Below are 17,031 nucleotides of genomic sequence, written 5' to 3' on the forward strand. Positions count from 1 at the left end.
GCCACAGCAGTTAGCCACAATAGTTAGCCACAGCTGTTAGCCAGAGCAGTTAGCCACAGCAGTTAGCCTGTGTAAACCTCGTACCCTCTGGAGTCTTGCTCGGCTCCTCCTCCTGCGAATCTTCCTCTCCCTTCCTGTCGCCGTCAGTCGAGCGACTGATGTTTTCGACTTCTTTCCAGTAATCGTCCATCTCCAGCTCGTCCAGAGAGTCCTGAGGTCCAGAAACACAGATCAGAAAAGAGCTTCAGACTGAAGCCCGTTTCATACAGAGTAACGCCTGCAGACCCCACAGAGTCTAAACCTGCTCCTGCGGACCCCACAGAGTCTAAACCTGCTCCTGCAGACCCCACAGAGTCTAAACCTGCTCCTGCGGACCCCACAGAGTCTAGACCTGCTGCTGCGGACCCCACAGAGTCTAAACCTGCTCCTGCGGACCCCACAGAGTCTAGACCTGCTGCTGCGGACCCCACAGAGTCTAAACCTGCTCCTGCGGACCCCACAGAGTCTAGACCTGCTGCTGCGGACCCCACAGAGTCTAAACCTGCTCCTGCGGACCCCACAGAGTCTAAACCTGCTCCTGCGGACCCCACAGAGTCTAAACCTGCTGCTGGGGTCGAATGGAGCTGAAAAACGCATCTTGAGACAAATATACAGTAAATCTGGAAGACTTTTCCCGTGTGTATGTGTGTGTGTGTCTGTATATATGTTTCTGTAGGGGTGTGTTTGTGTGTGTGTGGGGGTGTGTCTGTGTGTGTGTTGGCGTGTGTATGTGTGTGTGGGGGTGTGGGGGTGTGTCTGTGTTGGGGTGTGTATGTGTGTGTGGGGGTGTGTTTGTGTGTGTATGTGTGTGTGGGGGTGGGGGTGTATCTGTATGTGTGTGTGCGTGTGTTTGCATGTGTGTGTTTGTGTGTATCTGTATGTGTGTGGGGGTGTGTGTGTTTGTGTGTGTGTTGGGGTGTGTTTGTGTGTATCTGTAGGGGTGTGTGTGTGTGTGTGTGTGTGTGTTTGTGTGTGTTTGTGTGTATTCTAGTGTCTTACTCTTCAGATTCATCTTTATAAACACATTACAAAAAGGCTCATTTCTGTTAGTGGGACTTTTTTAGTACCGATAACTGAGTAGTTTCGATACTAGTTCCATTGTCAAACGTCTGATTTTCGATTCTTTAGAAAAGACGACTCTGGAACGGCTCTTGCTCGAGCGGTAAAAGGTGGAACATCTTGATGAATACTTGAATCTGATTGGTCGAAGCATCAGAAGAAAAAAACTCTGAATAAACTCTTAAAATGAAAATCTTCTATGAAGACTTTTACCCACGCCAAAAAAGTTGCACATTACACCTTTAAAAACAGCGTGTTCGTACCTGAGAGGTGGAGCGCACGCAGGCCGGCCGCGGTCTGAGTCTACTGTTAGGACTGGAGGACAGAGGAGCCCCAGAGGATTGTGGGTGATGTAGTCCACTCGGCTCAGGTCTGGGGACGGTGGGCTGAGGGTGTGATGGTTTTGGGCTGGAGGAGGAGAGCTCCGCCCCGCTGCATTGTGGGTCATGTAGTTTTGGGCTGGAGGAGGCGAGACTCTGCCCGTATCTGTCGCCGTGGTCCTGCTGGACCATGTACTGATCTGTTCTGCGGCTGAGAGAGGAAAAAACAAGTGTTAATCTACAGCGGCGCCATGTTTCAAACAAGTCCACAAGTCCACACAGGGAGGGCATCTGACACACACAGGGAGGGCATCTGACACACACAGGGAGGGCATCTGACACACACAGGGAGGGCATCTGACACACACAGGGAGGGCATCTGACACACACAGGGAGGGCATCTGACACACACAGGGAGGGCATCTGACACACACAGGGAGGGCATCTGACACAGAGACATTTCAGTTTTCTCGTCTCATTTGTGATCCACAGCCCTACATTAGACCTACTTAAATCTGTTCCTGTTGATCACAAATTAAAACTTCGGAATCGCCTTTTTTAGAAGCAGAAGTGAAACGGGCCCAGATCTGCCAGTTTAAAATAAACTCAGAGTGAAAACACTAAACGTACTCTTTAGTCATGATTAAAGTCATGTGACACAGAAGCGTAGGACTACAGTAGGACCACAGTAGAACCACAAAAGGACTACAGTAGGACTATAACTATAAAACACTATCGTATCAATATAGTATCACTGTAGTATCACTGTAGTATCAATATAGTGTCACTGTAGTATCAATATAGTATCAATATAGTATCACTGTAGTAACACTGTAGTAACACTGTAGTAACACTGTAGTAACACTGTAGTAACACTAACCCTACAGTGACGGCTTGAGTTCAAATCTCTGACTGAAACAGTAAAAATTCTTTTTCTTTTGGACTTTGTCTCAGTGACACATTAACCTCAGACTCACGAAACACAGAAGCTGAACAGCAAGTGGAGAATGAAACTCAAGTATGTGTGATATATATATATACACACACATACATACATACATACATACATACATACATACATACACACATACACACACACGTATGTATTGTGATATTAATGTCCTTATTCTGTAAAGCACTTTGAATTACCTTGTGTACAAATTGTGTTGTACAAATAAATATGCCAGAATGATACAACAGATTAATACTACAGATTAATACTACAGATATATACACTACAGATATATACTACAGATATATACTACAGATATATACTACAGATATATACTACAGATTAACACTACAGATTAACACTACAGATATATACTACAGATATATACTACAGATATATACTACAGATTAATACTACAGATTAACACTACAGATTAATACTACAGATATATACTACAGATATATACTACAGATTAACACTACAGATTAATACTACAGATATATACTACAGATATATACTACAGATTAACACTACAGATTCATTCTGCTGATCTATTTAAGACTTATGTAAAAACAATAGTTAAACAGTTATAAAAGTGTTTTTCCTGAGATAAACCTGAGCCATAAACAGAAGGTCACAGTCTGTGTGAGGCAACGAGGAGGCGCTGGGTTCAACTCCCCGCCTCTCTGTGTGGAGTTTGCGTGTTCTCTGTGTGTCTGTGTGGAGTTTGCGTGTTCTCTCTGTGTCTGTGTGGAGTTTGCGTGTTCTCTCTGTGTCTGTGTGGAGTTTGCGTGTTCTCTGTGTGTCTGTGTGGAGTTTGCGTGTTCTCTCTGTGTCTGTGTGGAGTTTGCGTGTTCTCTCTGTGTCTGTGTGGAGTTTGCGTGTTCTCTCTGTGTCTGTGTGGAGTTTGTGTGTTCTCTCCGTGTCAGGTCAAATCCTTCAGCTCAGGTCGTCCTGATCAACACCAGCTCAAGATCTGGAGATAATCCCAGTGCTTCTGATGGTTTAACCCAGACACACTGGAGGACGGGTCAAATGCAGGTTTAACCCAGAGACACTGGAGGACGGGTCAAATGCAGGTTTAACCCAGAGACACTGGAGGACGGGTCAAATGCAGGTTTAACCCAGAGACACTGGAGGACGGGTCAAATGCAGGTTTAACCCAGAGACACTGGAGGACGGGTCAAATGCAGGTTTAACCCAGAGACACTGGAGGATGGGTCAAATGCAGGTTTAACCCAGAGACACTGGAGGACGGGTCAAATGCAGGTTTAACCCAGAGACACTGGAGGACGGGTCAAATGCAGGTTTAACCCAGAGACACTGGAGGACGGGTCAAATGCAGGTTTAACCCAGAGACACTGGAGGATGGGTCAAATGCAGGTTTAACCCAGAGACACTGGAGGACGGGTACATGACATTCAGTTACATTTAGTTCAGGGAGACGGGGGGGTGGGAGGGCATCTGACACACAGGGACAGGAGGACAGGAAAAAATGTGACAAATTTTAATTTGAGACTTTGGTTCAAAGCTCCAAAAACTGAGTCTGTTTGGAATCTGCTGCTTTAATGACCCCAGAAAGTCCAGATGTGAACCACCAAGTCCAGATTCAGTCCTGGTTTATGGCAGGAAGGGCATCCGGCTAAAAAGTGATGAAAGGGTTAGTATTTAAAAGCACAGCGCCGACCGAGAGCCAAAGAGACAGAGAGAGTCAGAGAGCCAAAGAGCCAGAGAGCCAAAGAGACAGAGAGAGTCAGAGAGCCAAAGAGCCAGAGAGCCAAAGAGCCAAAGAGCCAGAGAGTCAAAGAGCCAGAGAGCCAAAGAGCCAGAGAGCCAAAGAGCCAAAGAGCCAGAGAGTCAAAGAGCCAGAGAGCCAAAGAGCCAGAGAGCCAAAGAGCCAGAGATTCAAAGAGACAGAGTCAAAGAGACAGAAAGTCAAAGAGACAGAGGGCCAAAGAGACAGAGAGAGTCAGAGAGCCAAAGAGACAGAGTCAGAGAGCCAAAGAGCCAGAGAGAGTCAGAGAGCCAAAGAGCCAGAGAGTCAGAGAGTCAAAGAGCCAGAGAGCCAAAGAGAGTCAGAGAGCCAAAGAGACAGAGTCAGAGAGCCAAAGAGACAGAGAGAGTCAGAGAGCCAAAGAGCCAAAGAGACAGAGAGCCAAAGAGACAGAGAGTCAAAGAGTCAGAGAGCCAGAGAGTCAGAGAACCAAAGAGCCAGAGAGCCAGAGAGTCAAAGAGCCAGAGGTGAAACAGAATAATTCTCCTGTTTATTGCTGAGAAAACAAAGCTGCTTTAACCCGGAGAGTTTCAGTTACTATAAATATATTAAACTTTTATTTTATTTATTTTATATATTTATAGTAATTATCTTCATATTGGCGTTCCTTCATCAGAAACACATTTTTGTATTTTGTTTCTTCCATTAATCCAAAGTTCTCTCGTTTTTGCCTGGATTGTCGCGTCACAGGTAAAACTCTGTGGTTAAACTGTGACAACCACACGTCTGGTATTTTAAGATAAATGTGAAAAACTTTTGACCCAAAGCAGTTTAAGGAGATTAAAGCCTCAAGAACGTAAGAAGAAAGAATGTTCTCTAAAGTCGTCCTCGCTCTGTAGCCACAGCTGCCCTTGGGACAGACCATCGTCTCTGGCTCCGTTTCACTTTTCTCTGTATAAAGTGTGGCTCGTCATTCTGACCTTAAAATGAGGAAATGAAAAAATAAACAGGTTTGATTGACAGCGTTGCCCAGTCCCTGCTAAACCAGCGGTGTCGGCAGGAAGAAGCAGATACATTCAACGCTCTCAGTTCTGATTGGCTCTTTGGTTGCTATGATACACAGGTTAGGATTTCCAAATATGGAACTTGGCTCCAGATTAGGCGCTATAAAGGCTAGCCTCGATTAGCAGTACGCTGTGGGACGTTATTATGACCCAGCTCTGCCAGGGTCGGGGAAGAAACAAAAAAACAAGATGTTAAAATGCTACAAATAAAGTTGTACTTTAACTAAACAGGATTGAAAAGTAACAAAAGTCTAAAATATTTATGCAAATGTGTAAACAAAAGAACCTAAAATAAGAAATCAAAAGTAACAAGAGAAAACAAGTTTAGTATCTCAAAAACGGGTCAAGCGGGTCTGTTAAAAACAAGGGACAAACTTAGGGACACAAGACCCAAAATAAACACGATTTACATAAACCTACAACCAGACAACAACAACAAACAAACAACAACAAACCAAGAAACAGAACCGACAAAAAACAGAACTTAATGAGTCACAGACACACACAGACAAAACCAGTGACTAACAAACTCAATAAGACACAGACAACATCAGCCCCGAGCACGTGTGAAGAAGCTCCGTAAAAAGAGGAGCAGGTGATTGGCCAAGAGGAGAAACAGTCCTCCAATCAACAGCGAGGACTCATGGGAAAAAAGGACAGATTCAAACAAATACAAAACATAACAGATACTAAAAGGGAAAAGAGCTGAAGGTCACTTTATACACTCAGGACAGGCTATCACACGGCTAACAGGCTAACACACGGCTAACAGGCTAACACACGGCTAACAGGCTAACACACGGCCAAGGAGGGACAGGCTAACACACGGCTAACAGGCTAACACACGGCCAAGGAGGGACAGGCTAACACATGGCTAACAGGCTAACACACGGCTAACACATGGCCAAGGAGGGACAGGCTAACACATGGCTAACAGGCTAACACACGGCTAACACATGGCCAAGGAGGGACAGGCTAACACATGGCTAACAGGCTAACACACGGCTAACACATGGCCAAGGAGGGACAGGCTAACACACGGCTAACAGGCTATCACACGGCCAAGGAGGGACAGGCTAACACATGGCTAACAGGCTAACACATGGCCATGGAGGGACAGGCTAACACATGGCTAACAGGCTAACACACGGCTAACGCATGGCCAAGGAGGGACAGGCTAACACAAGGCTAAGGAGGGAGAGGCTAACACATAGCCAAGGAGGGACAGGCTAACAAATGGCTAACAGGCTAACACACGGCTAACACATGGCCAAGGAGGGACAGGCTAACACATGGCTAACAGGCTAACACATGGCCATGGAGGGACAGGCTAACACATGGCTAACAGGCTAACACACGGCTAACGCATGGCCAAGGAGGGACAGGCTAACACACGGCTAAGGAGGGAGAGGCTAACACATAGCCAAGGAGGGACAGGCTAACAAATGGCTAACAGGCTAACACACGGCTAACACATGGCCAAGGAGGGACAGGCTAACAAATGGCTAACAGGCTAACACACGGCTAACACATGGCCAAGGAGGGACAGGCTAACAAATGGCTAACAGGCTAACACACGGCTAACACATGGCCAAGGAGGGACAGGCTAACACACGGCTAACAGGCTAACACATGGCTAAGGAGGGAGGGGCTAACACACGTGTTAGCCGTGACGTGTGGGTCTGTGGAGTCCGTGTTGTCTCCGTGACGTGTGGGTCTGTGGAGTCCGTGTTGTCTCCGTGACGTGTGGGTCTGTGGAGTCCGTGTTGTCTCCGTGACGTGTGGGTCTGTGGAGTCCGTGTTGTCTCCGTGACGTGTGGGTCTGTGGAGTCCGTGTTGTCTTCGTGACGTGTGGGTCTGTGGAGTCCGTGTTGTCTCCGTGACGTGTGGGTCTGTGGAGTCCGTGTTGTCTCCGTGACGTGTGGGTCTGTGGAGTCCGTGTTGTCTTCGTGACGTGTGGGTCTGTGGAGTCCGTGTTGTCTCCGTGACGTGTGGGTCTGTGGAGTCCGTGTTGTCTTCGTGACGTGTGGGTCTGTGGAGTCCGTGTTGTCTTCGTGACGTGTGGGTCTGTGGGGTCAGTGTTGTCTCCGTGACGTGTGAGTCTGTGGGGTCCGTGTCGTCTTCGTGACGTGTGGGTCTGTGGGGTCCGTGTCGTTTTCGTGACGTGTGGGTCTGTGGAGTCCGTGTCGTTTTCGTGACGTGTGGGTCTGTGGGGTCCGTGTTGTTTTCGTGACGTGTGGGTCTGTGGGGTCCGTGTTGTTTTCGTGACGTGTGGGTCTGTGGGGTCCGTGTTGTTTTCGTGACGTGTGGGTCTGTGGGGTCCGTGTTGTTTTCGTGACGTGTGGGTCTGTCTGTGTAGATAAAGATAAAGATTAACCCTCGTTTAACCGCTCGTGATGAAGTCAGCAAAAGTCCAACAGTTAAACCTCAGAGCTCACAAACATGACTCCGCCTCCTGCTGAGACTCATCATGTGACCACGAGACTCAGAGCTGTGGGTCCAACTCCAGACGAAGGCACAGAACACGAGGCTCAAGGGCACGAGGTCCAGCACACTCCTGTTTAACGCACATCTGACTAGAACTGTCAAAACAATCAAAAATCAGACTCTTATCAATACTAAAACTAATATCGAAACTAGATCCTCATTTTTGGCAGGTATCGATACTAAAAAAGTCCAGTGGACCGCTACGGAACTCGCCCTAGACGAGGACACGCCCGTGGACCGCTACGGAACTCGCCCTAGACGAGGACACGCCCGTGGACCGCTACGGAACTCGCCCTAGACGAGGACACGCCCGTGGACCGCTACGGAACTCGCCCTAGAGAGAGGAGGAGAGAGAGAGAGGGGAGAGAGAGGAGAGGAGAGAGACAAGAGGAGGGAGAAGAGGAGAGAGGGGAGAGAGAGAGAGAAGAGGGGAGAGAGGAGAGGAGAGAGGAGGAGGAGAGAGGGGAGAGAGAGAGAGAAGAGGGAAGAGAGAGAAGAGGGGAGAGAGGAGAGGAGAGAGAGGAGAGAGAAGAGGAGAGAGGAGGAGGAGAGAGAGGGGAGAGAGAGAGAAGAGGGGAGAGAGGAGAGAGAGGGGAGAGAGGAGAGAGAGGGGAGGAGAGAGAGAGGAGAGAGAAGAGGAGAGAGGAGGAGGAGAGAGAGAGAAGAGGAGAGAGAGAGGGGAGTGAGAGTAGGATAGAGAGAGAAGCAGAAAAGGAGAGAGAGAGAAGGAGAGAGAGAGGGGAGAGAGAGAGAGGGGAGAGAGAAGAGGAGAGAGAGAAGAGGGGAGAGAGAGAGGAGGAGAGAGAGAAGAGGAGAGAGGGGAGAGAGAGAAGAGGAGAGAGAGAGGAGAAAGAGAAGAGGAGAGAGAGAGGGGAGAGAGGAGAGAGAGAGAGGAGAGAGAAGAGGAGAGAGGGAGGGGAGAGAGAAGAGGAGAAAGAGAGGAGAAAGAGAAGAGGAGAGAGAGAGGGGAGAGAGGAGAGGAGAGGAGAGAGAGAGAGGAGAGAGGGAGGGGAGAGAGAGGATGTGTGGTCTGTTCCAGTTGGTTTGTCCAGGACCAAACAACAGCCTCATGTTACAACAACGACTTTATGTGAGCTCTGAGTGTGAGGAAGTCTGCACAGAGACAGAGACAAAGACACAGAGACAAAGACACAGAGACAAAGACACAGAGACAGAGACACAGAGACAAAGACACAGAGACAGAGAGACAGACACAGAGAGACAGACACAGAGACAGAGATAGACAGATACACAGACACAGAGACAGAGAGACAGACACAGAGAGACAGACACAGAGACAGATACACAGACACAGAGACATAGACATGGAGCTCCAGGACAGTGTCAGAGTCAAGGCAGAGCCACGAGAATGTTTAGTGTTCTGTCTCCATGGAAACCTGTCCCTGCATTTGACCCATCATGTGGTAAACCTGTCCCTGCATTTGACCCATCATGTGGCAAACCTGTCCCTGCATTTGACCCATCATGTGGTAAACCTGTCCCTGCATTTGACCCATCATGTGGTAAACCTGTCCCTGCATTTGACCCATCATGTGGCAAACCTGTCCCTGCATTTGACCCATCATTCAGTTTCAGAGATGATCTTGGAGTTCCTGTGTGTGAAGGATTCCTCTAGTGTAGCGCAGTTAAAAAACCTAAACCCACATCATCATCAGATCATTTGGTTCAGTTAAAAAACAGGCAAAGTTAGATCACAAATAATGAAAATAACTAAATATGTAGCTTAGATTAGATCTGTATAAACTTAATTTACATCTGTATAAACACAGTGAAGACCTGTTTAAATATAGTTTAGACCAGTATAAATGTAGTTTAGCCCTGTATAAACGTAGTTTAGCCCTGTATAAACGTAGTTTAGCCCTGTATAAACGTAGTTTAGACCTGTATAACCATAGTTTATTATACATCTGTATAAACTTAGTTTAGACCTATACAAATTTAGTTTAGTTTGTTTAGTTTTTAAAACTAAACTCAAAGCCTTACAGACTGCCTCGATTATGTGCAACTGTTTTTCATGATCTATGCATTTTTAACATTGTTTGTTTGTATGTATTTGTTTTGAAATGTGCTGCCTCTTGGCCAAGACTCCCTTGAAAAAAAGGTTTTTAATCTCAATGGGTTTAACCTTTAACCTTCCTGGTTAAATAAAGGTTAAATAAAAAAAAAAATATATAATAATCTGTATAAACCTAGTTTAGACCTGTATAAACATAGTTTACATCTGTATAAACATAGTTTACATCTGTACAAACGTAGTTTACATCTGTACAAACGTGTTCTGAAACACGAGATTCTTGATGAGTTTGAAGTTCATATTTCAGTCTGTTCTCCCTGAGCGCTCTGGACAGAATCTTATAAAAAACATATTGAACCTACTGGGAATCTAACCAAAGACCTTGAGCAGCACTGGAGAAAATTATAAATTTGTAGAATCCTGTTTGACACGGTCCCTCTCACAGTCTGACCAATCACAGAACAGCTCCTCACAGCCTGACCAATCACAGAACAGCTCCTCACAGCCTGACCAATCACAGAACAGCTCCTCACAGCCTGACCAATCACAGAACAGCTCCTCACAGCCTGACCAATCACAGAACAGCTCCTCACAGCCTGACCAATCACAGAACAGCTCCTCTCAGCCTGACCAATCACAGAACAGCATCTGTAAGTGTGAAACGGCCACTTCCTTATCATGTTTATGGCTCAAAGTCAAACGGACTCAAGCCCAAAGTCAAGGTTATGTTTGTAATCTGCTGATAAAAAAAACCTCAAGTGTGTGAGAGGGAAAGACACACAAGGGTCACACCTGAGGGGTCACACCTGAGGGGTCAGAGTCACACCTGAGGGGTCAGAGTCACACCTGAGGGGTCACACCTGAGGGGTCACACCTGAGGGGTCAGAGTCACACCTGAGGGGTCACACCTGAGAGGTCACACCTGAGGGGTCACACCTGAGAGGTCACATCTGAGGGGTCACACCTGAGAGGTCACATCTGAGGGGTCACACCTGAGGGGTCAGGGTCACACCTGAGGGGTCACACCTGAGGGGTCAGAGTCACACCTGAGAGGTCACACCTGAGAGGTCACATCTGAGGGGTCACACCTGAGGGGTCAGGGTCACACCTGAGGGGTCACACCTGAGGGGTCAGGGTCACACCTGAGGGGTCAGAGTCACACCTGAGAGGTCACACCTGAGGGGTCAGATGTCTGTGATATTGAAAAAAAAAATCATATCAGACGAGTCACGTTACTGAAGGCTTCAGTTTACGGAAAATAAAATGTAGAAAAGGCAAGATTCTGTTCATGACTTTAGTAAAGAGAGAATTATGCAAATGGACTTTTTTTTTTAGAGCTTTCTACATCAAAAACATGTCGCTCATGTTTGAATAATCTAGTGATCACTCCTCTTCACCTATTCAAAACCGATAGTGGTATCAGATATTGGCTTCCAAATATCGGTTCAGTCGATATCCGGTTGGACATTTGTCATAAGATGTTTGAACTTTTATTTGCACAAAGTTGTTCTGTCGTTACTTGAGAGAAAAGGGACAGCTCCATAAAACTGATGAGTTTAGTCTGATTTAGAGTAAATAATGATTTAGTTTAGAGTAAATAAATGCTGTTTTTAATTCAGTTACGTTTAAATAAATACTGTGTTCAGCCTCTGGTATCGAGTATCGGCCGGTATCGAGTACAGGGCGATACTTAAATGTGGATCTGTGCATCTATAAAAATGACTCTGTATATCAAATATCAAAATGCTTTTTTTTCCTCACAAACATCGAGACTCATGTTTATATTAGATTTGGATTTATCCATCCATCCATCCATCCATCCATTTTCTTCCGCTTATCCGGGGCCGGGTCGCGGGGGCAGCAGTCTAAGCAGGGACTCCCAGACTTCCCTCACCCCGGACACGTCCTCCAGCTCCTCCGGTGGGACCCCAAGGCGTTCCCAGGCCAGCTGAGAGACATAGTCCCTCCAGCGTGTCCTGGGTCTTCCCCGGGGCCTCCTCCCGGTGGGACATGCCCAGAACACCTCCCTAGGGAGGCGTCCAGGAGGCATCCTGAGCAGATGCCCGAGCCACCTCAGCTGGTTCCTCTCAACGTGTAGGAGCAGCGGCTCTACTCCGAGCTCCTCCCGTGTGACCGAGCTCCTCACCCTATCCCTAAGGGTGCGCCCGGCCACTCTGCGGAGGAAGCCCATTTCAGCCGCTTGTATCCGCGATCTTGTCCTTTCGGTCATTACCCAAAGCTCATGACCATAGGTGAGGGTAGGAACGTAGATTGACCGGTAAATCGAGAGCTTCGCCTTCCGGCTCAGCTCCTTCTTTACCACAACGGACCGATACAGCGACCGCATCACTGCAGACGCTGCACCGATCCGCCTGTCAATCTCACGCTCCATCCTTCCCTCACTCGTGAACAAGACCCCGAGATACTTGAACTCCTCCACTTGGGGCAGAGACTCTCCACCCGGAGAGAGCAAACCACCTTTTTCCGGTCGAGAACCATGGCCTCGGATTTGGAGGAGCTGATTCTCATCCCAGCCGCTTCACACTCGGCTGCAAACCGCCCCAGTGCCTGCTGCAGGTCCTGGCTTGAAGAAGCCATCAGGACAACATCATCTGCAAACAGCAGAGATGAAATCCTGTGGTTCCCAAACCAGGCCCCCTCCGGCCCCTGGCTGCGCCTAGAAATTCTGTCCATAAATATAATGAACAGAACCGGTGACAAAGGGCAGCCCTGGCGGAGTCCAACATGCACTGGGAACAGGTCTGACTTACTGCCGGCAATGCGAACACAGCTCCTGCTCCGGTCATACAGGGACCGGACAGCCCTTAGCAAAGAGCCCCGGACCCCATACTCCCAGAGCACCCCCCAAAGGACACCACGAGGGACACGGTCGAATGCCTTCTCCAGATCCACAAAACACATGTGGACTGGTTGGGCATACTCCCATGAGCCCTCGAGGACCCGATGGAGAGTATAGAGCTGGTCCAGTGTTCCACGACCAGGACGAAAACCACACTGCTCCTCCTGAATCCGAGGTTCGACTATCGGTCGGATTCTCCTCTCCAGTACCCTGGAATAGACCTTACCGGGAAGGCTGAGGAGTGTGATTCCCCTGTAATTGGAACACACCCTCCGGTCCCCCTTCTTATACAGAGGGACCACCACCCCGGTCTGCCATTCCACAGGTACTGTCCCCGACCGCCACGCGATGTTGCAGAGACGTGTCAGCCAAGACAGTCCCACAACATCCAGAGACTTGAGGTACTCAGGACGGATCTCATCCACCCCCGGAGCCACCGAGGAGCTTGCCAACCACCTCAGTGACTTCAGCCAGGGTGATGGACGAGTCCGCCTCTGGGTCCCCAGTTTCTGCTTCCTCCTCGGAAGACGTGACAGTGGGATTGAGGAGATCCTCAAAGTATTCCTTCCACCGCCCGACAACATCCCCAGTCGAGGTCAGCAGCTCTCCACCCGCACTGTAAACAGTGTTGGTGAAGCACTGCTTTCCCCTCCTGAGGCGTCGGACGGTTTGCCAGAATCTCTTTGAGGCCGTCCGATAGTCCTCCTCCATGGCCTCCCCGAACTCCTCCCAACCCCGAGTTTTTGCCTCTGTGACTGCCCGAGCCGCGGCACGCTTGGCCCGCCGGTACTCATCAGCTGCCTCAGGAGTCCCACGAGCCAACAAGGCTCGATAGGACTCCTTCTTCAGCTTGACGGCATCCCTTACTTCCGGTGTCCACCACCGGGTTCGGGGATTGCCGCCGCGACAAGCACCACAGACCTTACGACCACAGCTACGAGCAGCCGCATCAACAATAGAGGTGGAGAACATGGCCCACTCGGAGTCCATGTCTCCAACCTCCCCCGGGATCAGGGAGAAGCTCTCCCGGAGGTGGGAGTTGAAGACCCCTCTGACAGAGGGCTCCGCCAGACGTTCCCAGCAGACCCTCACAATACGCTTGGGCCTGCCAGGTCTGTCCGGCTTCCTCCTCCGCCAGCGGATCCAACTCACCACCAGGTGCGTTGTTCTCCTGGGGGACTTCAACGCCCATGTGGGTAACGACAGTGACACTTGGAGGGGCGTGATTGGGAGGAACGGCCTCCCCGATCTGAACCCGAGCGATGTTTTGTTATTGGACTTCTGTGCTAGCCACAGCTTGTCCATAACAAACACCATGTTCGAGCACAAGGGTGTCCATCGGTGCACATGGCACCAGGACACTCTAGGTCGGAGGTCGATGATCGACTTTGTTGTCGTGTCATCTGACCTCCGACCGCGTGTCTTGGACACTCGGGTGAAGAGAGGGGCTGAGCTGTCAACTGATCACTGATTTGGATTTATGTTTTAGTAAAAAGATTCTGTTCAAAGTTCACATTTTAAACACCAAATCTGAACTGACAAATTACAACAAGAAGTACATTCCAGAACATGTTTGTACAGATCTAAAGTACAGAGGTACAAAGGGAGGGCATCTGACACACGGGGAGGGCATCTGACACACGGGGAGGGCATCTGACACACGGGGAGGGCATCTGACACACGGGGAGGGCATCTGACACATCTACAGATCTAAACAGGAGATTTTGAGGTTATGGAGGAGATGATGTCATCACTGTCGTCACATTCTGATTGGCTGAGTCGATTCAAACTGTGATTTTGATTTTATGATGAAGAGTCTCAGAGAATCATGACAAACGAAGTCATTTAGTCAATAAAACGATGGAGTCATTAAGGTAAATAATACAGGGAGAGACTATAGTAAATACTCAAGGACTAAACCAGAACCAAACCAGGACTAAACCAGGACTAAACCAGGACTAAACCAGGACTAAACCAGGATTAAACCAGAACCAAACCAGACCCAAACCAGGTCTAAACCAGGACTAAACCAGGTCTAAACCCGGACTAAACCCGGACTAAACCAGGACTAAACCCGGACTAAACCAGGACTAAACCCGGACTAAACCCGGACAAAAACCCGGACTACACCAGGACCAGGGACGTGCGGTCAGGGGAGGCAGGGGAGGCAGAGCCTCACCTGTCATCATGACAAGTAAAAAAAATAAATAATTATAACATCAAATTTATATTAATATTTGTCCACTGATTTTTATGTACAACTCATTTCGAACATTTTTTATTGTCAAAATCGCCGAATTTCCCTATTACCTGTTTAAATACAGGGATGAAACGAGAGGTGCGGCAGCAACGAGTCAAGCCTCACCTCTGAATGCGCCATCCATTACAAACTGGGTTGATACATGCAATTGGCCCGTGCTGCTTGCCATATATCTGCATGTTTCCAATATAATGTTTGCAGATACGTTTATTTGACCTGATTTTCCACTCTGGCTAATGTCTTTATTAACCATTAAAGTTTAATGTTTGTTAGTGACATATTTGGTTTTGCTGATGGAAAATAAAACCGCGGTGAAAAGGCGCAGGGTGAGGCAGATAGTTCTCTGCCGCACTGAAGAGGGCGTACGTGAGCCAACGGGTACGTGTGCTGTTCTTCTACGCAGAGGCACCAGGCCCAGGCGAGTCAAGTGCGATCCGTTTTATATTTGGCTAGCTACGCCGGACTGCCAAAATGGAAGAGGATTATATATCGAAGCTTAAAAATTTCTCAAAACTGGACTTTCAGTCAAAAGTGGACGTGATTAACACGGGTAGACCAACACCGGAGCTAAAAGGTTTGCTTCAAACTTCGGGACAGAAGATAACGCGCTCTTTTCAAACGGAGTGGTACACCCGAAAAGAGTGGCTGTGTGGCTGTCCTTCGAAAAAACGTCTTTACTGCTTCCCCTGCCTTCTGTTCTCAACTTGTGACAATGTCTGGACTAACACGGGATATTGTGACATGAAAGATTTACCACGAAGCCTCAGCAAACATGAGAGATCGACCACTCACATCCAAAGCCAAATTGCTTTAAAAACTTTTGGAAACTCAAGGATCGATTTGGCTTTAAACGAACAGCGGAGGCTCAACGTTAGCATCCACAATGCCAAGGTAAAGGAAAACCGGCAGATTTTATGTTGAAATTCTCAATTCTCATTTGATCTCGGTTCAGGTTGGGGCTGATCAGTTTTTTTCCCACGAAATGCAGGTTGAAATAATGCTGCTTATTATGAATATTATTTCTGTGCATCGTGTCGAGGCGGGTTCGAAAAATAGAGGCAGCCGCGCGGGGCGGGTAATATTTTGCCGTACATGCGGGGCCCCGCGGGTTGAAAATATCCTGACCCGAGCATCACTACAACACAGGGAGGGTGTAGAGCAAATGCACGTTTTTTTACCTTTACATATCTGTAATATGTACCGTGTGTGTGCGTGCGTGTTTTGTGAAGAATGCTGATGAGATATGAAATACCCAGCAGCCAATTCAATAAGCGACCCTTTTTGGTTTATATATTTGTAAATCTGACACTAAAGGAGTCAGTGCCTCACCAACCATGAACCTCACCGCACGTCACTGACCAGGACTAACCCAGGACTAAACCAGAACCAAACCAGAACCAAACCAGGTCTAAACCAGGACTAAACCAGGTCTAAACCAGGACTAAACCCGGACTAAACCAGGACTAAAGCAGGACTAAACCAGGACTAAACCAGGACTAAACCAGAACCAAACCAGAACCAAACCAGGTCTAAACCAGGACTAAACCAGGTCTAAACCAGGACTAAACCCGGACTAAACCAGGACTAAACCCGGACTAAACCAGGACTAAACCAGGACTAAACCCGGACTAAACCAGGACTAAACCAGGACTAAACCCGGACTAACCCAGGTGTACTCCAGGTCTAACCCAGTCCTAAAGCAGCACAGTCTGGTGTCGGTGCGTCCCACCTGTTCACTGCCGGGCCCTGGTTGTTGGTCACGGGCTCTGCGTTGCTGTGGTAACCCGTTAAAACCACTCCCTGCGTCTGCTGCTGCTGCCGGTTCATGTTTCCGCTCGCGTCACTTCTCCCGTTGTTCTGTGCGTAAAAGTTTACATCCAAAACTCACTCCAAACCCGCCCTTCTGCTCGTGTCCTTGGGTCAAATCCTCTGTCCGGTTATTTATACGGAACTTCCATTGCTTTGCTGCGCTTCGCTCGCGCCCGATTCATAGATCCAAACTGTCCATCTTTACGTCCAAAAACAAGGACTAAACCAGGACTAAACCAAGTCTAAACCAGGACTAAACCAAGTCTACACCAGGACTAAACCAAGTCTAAACCAGGACTAAACCAGGACTAAACCAAGTCTAAACCAGGACTAAACCAGCCCGAGGACGTCATATTCCTGTGCAGTTTTACGCGCGGCTCTTGTGCCTAACCCCCTCCGTGTCTGCTCTGTGTCTTCGCTCTTCTCTTGTCC

General features: G+C 48.2%; 1 protein-coding gene across 1 annotated transcript in view; it reads right to left on the reverse strand.

Annotated features, from left to right (window-relative positions):
- LOC117393110 (rho GTPase-activating protein 18-like) overlaps positions 1–17,031 on the reverse strand; it is a 37,838-nt gene extending 20,807 nt beyond the window's left edge. Inside the window, exons 1-3 of the mRNA XM_033991290.2 lie at positions 16,520–17,031; positions 1,362–1,629; positions 85–211 (exon numbers count right to left, since the gene is read on the reverse strand). Coding sequence (XP_033847181.1) covers positions 85–211; positions 1,362–1,629; positions 16,520–16,617 — 493 coding nt within the window. The 5' untranslated portion in view covers positions 16,618–17,031. The remainder of the gene's footprint in view (positions 1–84; positions 212–1,361; positions 1,630–16,519) is intronic.

Source organism: Periophthalmus magnuspinnatus, chromosome 24 (assembly GCF_009829125.3).
Source record: "Periophthalmus magnuspinnatus isolate fPerMag1 chromosome 24, fPerMag1.2.pri, whole genome shotgun sequence".
Lineage (NCBI taxonomy): Eukaryota > Metazoa > Chordata > Actinopteri > Gobiiformes > Gobiidae > Periophthalmus > Periophthalmus magnuspinnatus.